Raw genomic sequence first — 12,040 nt, 5'->3', positions numbered from 1 at the left:
TTTTAAGATTTTAAAAATTAAATTCGCTTAAAAGCGGTTCACTTTAAAACGGAACATAAAATTAATTGTATAAATAGGTTTATTTTTTTTAGCTTCACGCTCCATCCCTCACTTAACAGTGACGGCAGATGCATTGCGTGTTGAATGGCAGAATTCAACGCCGCTCTTGCCCCGTTCCCAGAGCGAAATGAGAATATAAACAATTAATTCCCTCGAGTAAGAATCGAACCCACAACGCACGCTAGGCCTCCTTTTGTAGGTTCTAGTCAGAATTAAATAAAATGTAAAGAAGGAATTACGTTAAATTATACAGCACACTGATTAGGAAATAGGCGCACGCGAGCAATGTGCATCAAAAACTGTGCACGCGCACGACATTGACTTCAAATAGTACTATTATAAAAATAATTTAAGTAATTATTAATTACTTCACTTGGAACTTTCTTTTTGTGGAATATTATTAGTACCTATGTGAAGGTTTTTATTTTGATAGATATATATATAAAAGGACATGTTCCCACTGACTGAGGCAAGGCGCACGTACGGCCGTTACCGCTGTGCGTAGAAACGTTAAATTTGGACAGATGTTTAGTTTCGTATTCTGGACTTACCTCCACTAAGGGATTTTGAAAAATTTTAACCGTAAAGAACGAAATAGGGGTTCTAAGTTTGTATGGATTTTTTTTTGAAATCGGCATGATTTTTATAAAATTTGAAATTCAGACTCTTAAATATATTTCATTGAACACAATATGTTTCATGATTTATTAGAATTCACCCCTAAGGGCGCAAATAAGCAGGCGAAGCTACGCGCGTCTGCTAGTTTTATACAAAATTTGTAATCATATGCCTGCATAACTTGAATCGAATGTAAGCATATTTTTTATATATTGTAGAGTTTGCATGGTTTATATATATTTTTATTAAATAACGAAATATTAGAAATTCTGTCAAAAATCATTCTTTACAATTGAGGATAGCGATATTTATATATAATTGCAAAAAACACCAACTAACCTAGAGGAATTATTCAATCCATAACAATCATTGATGCCGGCAAGCACTCCTACCACTCCAGCCACCACCGCCACGCATCCTGACCACAGGCCTGCTCCTACGCGGGACAACGAGGCCCCCTTGACCACGGCCAAGGCGCCCGAGCCCACCAGCAAAACCCCCAAAAACACTTGTCCCAGACCCAGGAAAACTACAATCCTTTTAGAACTACCCTCACTTCTAACACTTTTTGCACTTTTGACACTTTTAACACTCTTCTTTTCATTCTTCTGCGGTGTTTTACATATCAATTGTTCTGTCGAATCCTCAGATTTTTCTGACACAGTCGGGAAGGCCGTCACGACGGTGACGGTCTCCGTGGATGACTTCTCGTCTGTCATTCTTGATATGTCATCACGGTACACGACCTCGCTGGGCGCGCGTTCGACTACAACTGATGCTCCAAAGCTGACAGTCTGAATGGGTGAAAGTGTGTTTCATGTCGCGATTTTAGACTTTGTTTTTGTAAATTATTACTTGTTTCTTTAATTATTTTATTATGTGGAATAACATTCTGTATTGTCGATTGTTTGTTGTTTGTACGTGAGTGTGTTGCGAAAAATTATGTTTTGATTTGGAATTCTTCGTTTTGTATTGAAATGTAGAGTTCTTAGTAAATGTTTTTTGTTATTAAATATATTTGTTGTATTGTTTGTAAATTTTAAAATTGCGTGTTGAGTGGCGGAACTCAACGACGCGCTTTACCTTTACACCAGAGCGGAAAAATCAAAATGTAAATTTAAATAAATAAATATCTTACATAATAAAATAATCTGGACCATAAATAAATTCCTTTATATATGAAACGTTCTTCATAAGTTTACTTAAGACAGTTGTATTTGGTCATCATGGCCACAGGACAACTAGCCGTCGGTCAGTGCGGGCGAGTCGGCGCGGGCGGTGGCACGCGCACGCGCAGGTGAAAGCGAGGCGGAACGAGCTGTCTCCGGTGTTCCTAGCGGCGGCCGCACTCACTACTCTTATTGTGTTACATCACACCCGACACACTATGCACTAAGTCATAGTGCAACGAATGATAAAGTTAAAAAGAATAAACTTATTAACATGTTGATATAACTATTAAAATGCTTATTAAATTGGCTTTTGCCGTATTTAACTATACGTATACATAAATTCTTAAAAATATAATGTTTTAAATATACAGACATTATAAATGTATGTCAAATTTACCGTAGCGAAAGAGGCACAGGCCAATACTTCTGAACTCGGACTCATTTCGGTATTGACATAATATTAATAGCTTATTAATTGGTAAGTAGCAACGCAACGGTTGATCGCTCTTATTGAGTTTTCTTCATGGTTTCTGGGTACGTTAGTTGACAGAGATCTGTTGTGTTTTTCTTAGTTTCACGCAGTATCCCGCACACAGGTAATGGATCGGCAGAGGGAACAGAGTGTTAAAACGCTGTCTTCCAATTAAGAAACTCCTATTCCCCACTTTCCGCCGAATTCAACAAGCATTGCGTTTTGGATAGCGGAATTCTACACCGCGCTTTGCCTCGTCACTAAAGCGAAGTAATGAAAATATCAAATACTACATTTCCTCGAATGGGGATCAAACCGAAAAACCTGTCGCGTTGACAGTCACACGCTTGTGCCCCTGCACGTTGCGCCAGGGCTGGACCGCTGGATCACATGTCATTTCGTAATTAATATATGTGTATATAAGTATAATATAACGCTTACATAAGTCATTTACAGCTTTTGTATTCCCAAATACATACATAATGTAAATACTAGCTATTACCTTCAACTTCGCCTGCGTGGTCAAATGAACTGTAACTGTAAATGGCGGTGCATATTTAAGTTTTCTTACTTAAGTTTATTTTTTTCGTAAATGTGCTAAAGTTCAGAGAGCCTAACTTCAGGGCGGCCACGACCCCCGGGCCGTACTATAAGCTAGACGCGACGGAGGCTTTCAAGCTCTCCCGTTTTACAATATATTTAACTGTAACTCGCTCCCATTGGCGGACTATGGGCTTTATTGTAGCCCATATATACGCTTCCATAGGAAATAGATTATCTAATTTAAAAATAACAAATTGTTTCACTTTACAATATTAAGTATGTAATAAATATATTATGTTAAATTTTAAAGAATTACTTGATTGGTGTGCGGAAATACAATATGTTTAATGACAAGATTTTGCAATACATTTAGATAATGTACAAAAACTTAAACGTAACAGGACTCGAACTCGCGCTTCTTGGATATTACCGTCCATTAGTCCAATAGTACCGTAGCCATTTGCTAATGGGTTATAAGTCTTCTTAGATTTGGCTTTACTTAATGTAAGATAATACTAAAATATTGTTAAGATAATTGCATTTAAAGACAAAATGAAATTGAATCCACTATCACGTATACAGTTACATAATTCGAAACTACTTAGCCACGAGGGCCTATCACCAATGCTTACATCATATTTCATTAATACTCCTCCAGTGATTGACGTGCAGTGCCGGCAAGGAACCGGAAGTGGGAACTCCAGACAAGGGGAAGTACAGTCGGTAGGACGCACCTGTCCCTATATGTGTTGTATGGGTAAAAAAATAAAATATAGGGTAAAACCGGGATAGATGCCGCAGTGGGATAGATGCCCCATTTTCAAAATACCTCACTTCCCGAACTCGCGACAAAAAAATAATTGTACAAGCAGGAGCCACAGTCTTCCCGCACCAAAGTTATTCACGGACATTCGTGCAATGAGGACGCGTTTAGCACATTTTAATAAATATCTCCGCGGCGAAAGTCGCGAACGCGTCAAAGATTTAAAGGTTAATATTTTGCGTTGTATAACTTTATAATTTGTAATCAATTACGCTATATTTTTTATTACGTCGATGTACTGGTTCATTAAGACTGTATCTAAGTGCTTATAGATTCTATTTTGTTTATAATTTACTAAAAAAATTCCTTGGCATCTATCCCTATCAAAAAGGATAGTTGCCCTGATTTTTCGAGGTATAGGTGCCCTTAGGGGCATCTATCCCTTTCTACTCAGTATATGGAGTTAGGTATATATTTTTAAAATATTTATTAAATTAGCATTTTTTAAACACAAGAAAGATATATATATATAGCTAAGAGAAAGCAAAAACAATTGATAACTAAGTTAGACTGTTTCATTAGAATGTTTAGAATGTTTTGAAAACTATAAAAATACGAAGTCGCAATCCGACTGGATTCAATGTGTAATGTGTCAGAACTAGCTACATGAAACCTGTACACTTTTCAGAAATTATTGCGCAAGATGTGGAAAAATAAAAACGCTATTTGGCTAAATTTTAATTAAATTGGAATAACGAATAATTATTATTTGAGATAATTAGAGAATTAGAATAGATGATTAGAATAGATAACTAAAAATTATATTTTGTTCTTTTTAATATAAAAATGTATAATTGTGCAATGTGGATGTTAGTATTTATGATATTATAATATTTTAATTTATAATATTAGTGTTTTACAAGAAAAAATATTAAGAATTGTAATTTTGTTGTAAAATTTAACTTAAAAAATATGATAATGGATGTTGAAAGAATTAATATTTTAGTTACACAAATGTTTTAAAATTTTAATAAGATTTTAAAAAAACACTATATAACTTTTCATTATTATGATTATGTTTGTTGGAAACAAAATTGCTGTTTTAAAATTAGAATTATTTAACAATTGGTTTGGTTTTTTCATTTAATCGGTATAAAGTGCACCTACATTACTCTGCAGGCATCTATCCTCCCCAGCATTTTCATAGTGGGGCAACTATCCATATAGGTGGGCATCTATCCTCAAAATTAGTGTTTCACGAAAAGCTATTTTTTGCAAAATCTATATTTGATTTGTTAAAAAAAAATATAAGTAATTCATCACAAAGGATTGAGCTAGCTAAATAAATAAAAATGATTCCTATAAAAAATATATTTTATCTAATTAGGTGGACATTTCAAAAAGTAGGGCATCTATCCCGGTTTTACCCTATATATTTAAAATATCCTTAATACAATTTTTAGTATTTTTTTACTTAACTTTCTATAATACGTATTCTATTTTTTTAAATATTTTATTGTGGTTTTTAAATCAACGATGGGGATATGTTTTATTTGTAATGTTGCCACTATCTTAATCGATAAATAAAAATGTGAATGTAACGAGATACGAATCTGCACCTCTTATTGTACAGTCTTGATGATCGTCGCCAATATAACTGTCAAGCTACGAGTATGTCGAAATGTTACGACTTTTTCTTTGGAACAACAAAATATATGGGTTTACACTTTTCTAAACAATTTCCTTTCTTAAAACCCGTATTTATAAACCGTTGAGATTGATGTTAGAGTTCAGAGCGATTTAGAAATGGCCCGTATTTACGTAATGTGTGAATAATACGTTAAAAATTTTAAAAAATATCTATATATCCAGAAAAACTAGTGTACCTACTCATTTTTCATATCATAAATATTCTAATACAATGTACTCCTAGCAGCTGAAACTGGAGTGTTCTATGCGGCCCGCTGACGTGACGCCGCAGTTAGGTAATGTTTGAAGGCTTTCGTTAATTACGCTTAATGCCACTTTTGTATTACGGAATAGATTTAATACAAAAACATAGAATATCTAATATTAATATTTATACGGTTTTCTTATATTAGATTTTGTGGTGGTTGCAAGTTCAATTGCAACCATCGCGTTCAACCGCTCTTGTGTCGAGACAAAGCGCGGCGTTGAGTTCCACCAGTCAACACGCAACGCAATCCCTCTACCCGCCTACCCCGCTGCGGGATACAGCGTGAAGCTGCTTGCAAGTTCAAGGTTAAATTAAAATATTGCCATTTTGTTCATATCATTGTTTTGTGCATATCATGCATAATGAACATTTTACTTGTAGGAAAAGTCGATTTGGCCGAGGTGACGCAACAACGCAGTGTGTGCCGTGCGACGGTTGTAGGTTCAATTCTCATATTCAATTCATTTCTTCACTCTGTTAAAAATGTAAAGCGTGGCGTTGAGTTTTGCGACTCAACATACAATGCCTTCAAGATTACTACTTTCCACACCTCTTGTCCAATTTTGTCTTAACACCAGTTCTCTTAGCTTACCCTGCTATATAAGAATTATTTTTGTTCTTTAGAACGAGTAGCTCTAGTTGTAACTATATACTATACTCTACACCCATACATAAGTCATATATACCGATAAGTTGTATGTATATACCATCACGTAACATCCTTACCGGGGGGGAAAACTTGCATTTGCATCTTTAGTGAAAGTACTGACATTACTTACGTAACTGACGGACTTGTGGCTGGGTGTCACACACCCTGGTGTACACAATAGTGTGACCTCTGGAGGATTATGCTGTACGAATATGGATGATTTTACAATTTCGTAGGACAGGCCTTAAATAAAAATATATATGGCGTTGCTAAAGTAATTCATTCAGAAGTATATTTTCATCACTTCGATGCTGTTGATTTATGTCCGAGGTATATAATTCTAAAAAGCATACTCTTTGCGTTTAAGAACAAGGGTAATATTGAAAATAAGTAATAAGTTTATCATTCTGAAGTTTATGACGCTAATCAATCAAATGATAGGGCAGGTGAAAGTAGTGTCTTAACACTAAGTTTCCCTCTCTCTATTATTCTTTTTTTTTTTTATAGTAAAAGGACAAGGCAAACGAGCGTTAGGGTCACCTGATGGTGATCACCGCCGCCCACGACCCCGTGCAGCACCAGAGGAGCTACAGGTGCGTTGCCGGCCTTTGAGGTGGAGATAGACGCGCTTTTTAAAGGTACCCATATCGTACCAATCTGGAAACACTGCCGCGGGTAGACCGTTCCACAGTTCGGTGGGGTGTGGAAGGAAATTTCTACGAAACCGCACAGTAGTGGAGTGCCACGTATCCAGATGGTGTGGATGATATTTAAGTTTGTGACGTGCTGTGCGGTTAGAAAATTCGGCGGCAGGTAACAGGTCAAATAGTTCTTCAGAACACTCACCATGATAAATGCGATAGAGAACGCACAGCGAGGAGACGTCTCTACGCAGAGCCATAGTGTCAAGCCTTTCCCAGCCTACTGGGTCCTTAATGATTCGAACAGCTCTACGTTGTATGCGATCAAATGGGTCAAGCTGATACTGGGGTGCACCAGCCCAGAGATGAGAACAGTACTCCATGTGTGGCCGAACCTGGGCCCTATATAAGGCCAATCGGTGTTTTGGCGTGAAGTACCGTCTCGCTCTATTGATGACCCCCAGTTTCTTCGAGGCCAACTTGGCCTTGCTTTCCAGATGATCGCGATACTGGCAGTCACTCGAAACATTAAGGCTCAGTATGCTGATACTGGGCGCGGCTGAACGGGGAGTGTTCTGAAAGACTGGCGATACGGTAAAGGGGTTTTTTTTGTGGTTAACGCGCAAACTTGTGTCTTCAGGGGGTTAAATTGGACCAGGTTCTTTTCACCCCATGAAGAGACATTCTCGAGGGATGCCTCAACAGAAGACACAAGTTTATTTCGGCACTGTTCAGCGTTTTCCCGAGAAAGACTTGCGCGGCCGGAGTAAAGAGCGTCCACCGTGCTATCATCTGCATAGCAATGAATGCTAGAATCCTCCAGCATGTCATTGATATGCAGAAGAAACAGCGTGGGGGACAGCACGCAGCCTTGGGGAACGCCTGCGTTCACGGGCATTTGATTGGAGCAAAAACCGTCGACAGCGACCTTGATGCTGCGCCCAGTGAGAAAGCTGGCGATCCACCTGCAGAAATTCTCGGAAAGCCCATAGAATGGAAGTTTAGCAAGGAGCGCCCCATGCCACACTCGATCAAAGGCCTTCGCCATGTAAAAACTAACTGCCAGGCCCTCTCCCTTGCTTTCGATAGCCGCAGCCCAATGGTGGGTTAGGTAAACCAGAAGATCACCGGTTGAGCGACCATGGCGGAAGCCATATTGACCAAGCCTCTAGATAAACCAAGAGCTGGCTATTGATGATGCTCTCCATGACTTTTGAGAGTAGGGAGGTGATGGCAATAGGCCTGTAGTTAGATGGATCGGAACCATCGCCTTTCTTCGGGATCGGGTGGAGCGCTCTTCCATGAATCTGGGACTACGCCGACTGAGTAAGAGTGCCGAAACAAACGCGTTAGCACCGGTGTCAGCTCAGGAGCACAAGAACGAAGCACTAAGGGGGAGATGCCATCTGGCCCGCTCGACTTATGGATGTCCAGAGAGGACAGAGCTCGCCTTACAGCTTTTTGGCTGAACTTAACCTCAGGCATTGAACTCTGGCACCGCGGGATGGTCGGTGGCGTTGATCCTAGGTCATCCAAAGTCGAGTTCGAGGCAAAGAGGACGCCCAGGAGATCGGCTTTCTCTTTCGCCGTATGGACCAAGATGTCATTCCCCCTGCCTAAAGGCGGAAGCGAAGGCTGGCTGAAGTTGCCGAGTGCTGCCTTTGAGAGCGCCCAAAACTGGTGAGTTCCGGACGGGTAGCTCTCAAGCTTCTCGCCGATTTTGGCGATATGCTCGGACCTTGCTTTGGCAATTTGCCGCTTAAAGGACCTAGAGGCCCGGTTATACTCTCTTTTTGAGGACTCAGATTTGATATGCCTCGCGTTTGCTAAGGGCAGCAAGTTTGCAAGACGTATCAAACCAAGGCTGTGACTTGCCACCGATGGGCACTACAGTGCTAGGAATATAAAGTTCCATGCCCTGCAGAACCACGTTGGCAACAGCAGCGGCACAGGTACTAGGATCATCAGAAGAGAAGCAAACCGGCCCCCAGGGATAAGATGAGTAAAATGTACGCATCCTATCCCAATCTGCTGACTTGTAGTGCCAGACGCGACGAGTTGCAGGTGTTCTGCGACTGCCGCGCTTAATGGGCACGACACTCCGTACCAGGCAGTGGTCAGAAGACCCCAAAGGAGCATCGACGACAACCTGGTACTGTTCCGGGTGCGAAGTCAGCAGAAGGTCCAATAAGGAGGCATTGTGGTTGTCCACGTCCGGGAGTCGCGTAGGCGACTCAACCAATTGGGACAATCCATTCGCCGTAGCAAGGTCAAAAACGGCCCTCCCAGCGTGGTCGGTGGTGCGTGATCCAAGCCAACTGGCATTGTGCGCGTTAAAATCGCCAAGTATCACGACCTCAGCAGAGGGGATCTGTGAGAGCATATCGTCGATGGCCGATTGCATGTGCTCCATGAGCCGATCCGTTTCCGCATTGCCACTGTGGGACCTGTAAAGGGATGCGTAGACTCGGGTTCGATCGTCCGAGTCAACACGGAGCCAGATAGTCGACAGGTCCCGACCTTCAAAATTTGCAAGACGACGGAAACTTAGGTCCTCCCTTACGAACACAGCGACCCCGGCATGAGGCAGAAAGTTGTGTTCAATTTTGTAGCCGGGGTATTGGAGGTAGGCTGTGTCGCTCGGTCGGATAATTTGAGTCTCCGTCAGAAATAACGAGGCCGGCCGTGCCGTCTCAAGATGGTGGTGGACGGCATTCAGGTTGGAATGAAGACCCCTGATGTTTACTTATAGTCTCTAGTTTTGCTTCTGCTTTCTGACCATTTTAATAAATTCGCTGAGAAGCATTTGTCCGTACGTCTCATGTCTGTATTTAGAAATCAAAAATATGTTTGTATTTAATAAAAACATTAGATATGATACAATTATATATTACTAGCGGACGCGCGCAGCTTCGCTTGCTTATTTAGAGGTTAATTTTAAAAAACAACGAAACGTGTTCATTGAAATATTTTTAAGAGTCTAAATTTCAAATTTTATAAAAATCGGTGACGATTTAAAGATTTTTTCATACAAATTTTCAACCCCTTATTTGCACCTTTAGGGGGTGAATTCTAGAAAACCATAAAACACATGTTCAATTAAATATTTTAAGAGTCTAAATTTCAAATTTTATAATAATCGGTAGCGTTTTAAAGATTTTTCCATACAAACTTTCAACCCCTTATTTGCACCCTTAGGGGGAGAATTCTAGAAAACGATGAAACACGTGTTCAATTAAATACTTTTAAAAATCTAAATTTCAAATTTTATAAAAATCGGTGCTGATTTAATTTTTTTTCCATACAAACTTTGAACCCCTATTTCACCCCTTTAGGGTTAACATTTTTCAAAATCCCTTCTTAGTGGATGTCCAGATTACAAAAGAAAACATCTGTCTAAATTTCTCGTTTCTACGCACAGCGGTTACGGCTGTGCGTGCGTCTTACCTCAGTCAGTGAGGACAAGTCCTTTTATATATATAGACTAGCGGACGCGCGCAGCTTCGCTTGCGTATTTAAGGGTGAATTCTAATAACCCATGAAACATGTGTTCAATGAAATATTTTTAAGAGTCTAAATTTCAAATTTTATAAAAATCGGTGGCGAAATAAAGATTTTTCCATACAAACTTTCAACCCCTTATTTGCACCCTTAGGGGGTGGATTCTAGAAAACCATGAAACATATGTTCAATTAAATATCTTTAAGAGTCTAAATATCAAATTTTATAAAAATCGGTGGCGATTTAAGAATTTTCCCATACAAACTTTCAACCCCTTATTTGCGCCCTTAGGGGGTGAATTCTAGAAAACTATGAAACATTTGTTTAATTATATACGTTTAAGAGTCTGAATTTCAAATTTTATAAAAATTGGTGACGATTTAAAAAAAACCTATACAAACTTTCAACCCTTTATTTGCACCCTTAGGGAGAGAATTCTAAAAAACGATGAAACACGTATTCAATTAAATACTTTTAAAAATCTAAATTTCAAATTTTATAAAAATCGGTGCCGATTTAAAAATTTTTCCATACATACTTTGAACCCCTATTTCACCCCTTTAGGGTTAAAATTTTTCAAAATCCCTTCTTAGTGGATGTCCAGGTTACGAAAGTAAACTTTTGTCCAAATTTAACGTTTCTACTATCAGCGGTTAAGGCTGTGCGTGCGTCTTACCTCAGTCAGTGAGGACAAGTCCTTTTATATATATAGATAATATATTTAACTAGCGACCCTATTGCGGCTTCGCCCGCTTTTACTACTGGATTATTCATATAATGTATGTTTGCAAATCACTTAAGATAATGTGAAAATTAATTAAACCCTAATGCAACCCGCATTTTCGTAGTTTCAATAAGGATTTTCCAATTGTTTTACACAGCAAGGATTTTTTAGTAGGTACCGTAATTTTATATCTGTGATACTAATCTTTTCAAGTACTTATTAAAATATATTTAAATTACTATTTTTATATAGTTAAATGACATTAAATAATACATTCAACTCGAATTATCCAATACGTGCAAACGCATCTAAATCTTCGTTGCTATAAAGGCAGGCGGGTTTTTTTTTTCGAGCTTGTGGTTAATGCTGAAGAGGGTATTCTGTCCCTGATGAAAAGCAAGCACTACGTGGCTGCCTGTGACGAAAATTAAATAGAATGCATCGGCCGGGAATTGAACCCGGGCTGCCCGCGTGGCAGGCGAGCATTCTACCACTGAACCACCGATGCGTGTAAGGCAGGCGGGCGCGGCGGACTCGCTTGTATAAGCATAACGTCGCGAGGCGCGTTTCCCAGCAAGGATTTTTTGATATTGTAACAACTTCTAAAGTACTTATTAAAATGAAAAACAGAAAAGACAGTTTTGATCTACATTAAATGGCCAACGTAACTAATATACTTATTTATATGCTTAGAGTAAGGGATAAGTGAAACTTGACTCGATACAGTTGATGTGTGAACGGCGTGATGTGTCAATAATTAAATGCGTTTTTCTCTAAAACTATTCGCAATTTCAAAATAGTTTAAAAAGCAAATTTTATCTTCGTTTAACGTAGAAATTTAATAAAGTATTTTAAAGGATAAGGATTAATACCATTATAGAGAAATATCCGTCACAATAAAAAATATATTGAAATTACTATTTTTAGACAGAAATATGAT

At 38.8% G+C, this 12,040-nt stretch overlaps 1 protein-coding gene across 1 annotated transcript in view; it reads right to left on the bottom strand.

Annotated features, from left to right (window-relative positions):
* Window positions 1–1,466, bottom strand: part of LOC146531161 (uncharacterized) — a 35,004-nt gene extending 33,538 nt beyond the window's left edge. The window contains exon 1 of the mRNA XM_085198073.1: window positions 1,018–1,466. Coding sequence (XP_085054199.1) covers window positions 1,018–1,397 — 380 coding nt within the window. The 5' untranslated portion in view covers window positions 1,398–1,466. The remainder of the gene's footprint in view (window positions 1–1,017) is intronic.
* Window positions 1,467–12,040: the final 10,574 nt, after the last annotated feature.

Source organism: Heliconius melpomene, chromosome 15 (genome assembly GCF_056956725.1).
Source record: "Heliconius melpomene rosina isolate 202511_hmr_F chromosome 15, ASM5695672v1, whole genome shotgun sequence".
Taxonomy (NCBI): Eukaryota; Metazoa; Arthropoda; class Insecta; order Lepidoptera; family Nymphalidae; genus Heliconius; species Heliconius melpomene.
The sequence above is the reverse complement of the archived record's forward strand: the minus strand, read 5'-3'. Positions and strand labels throughout refer to the sequence as shown.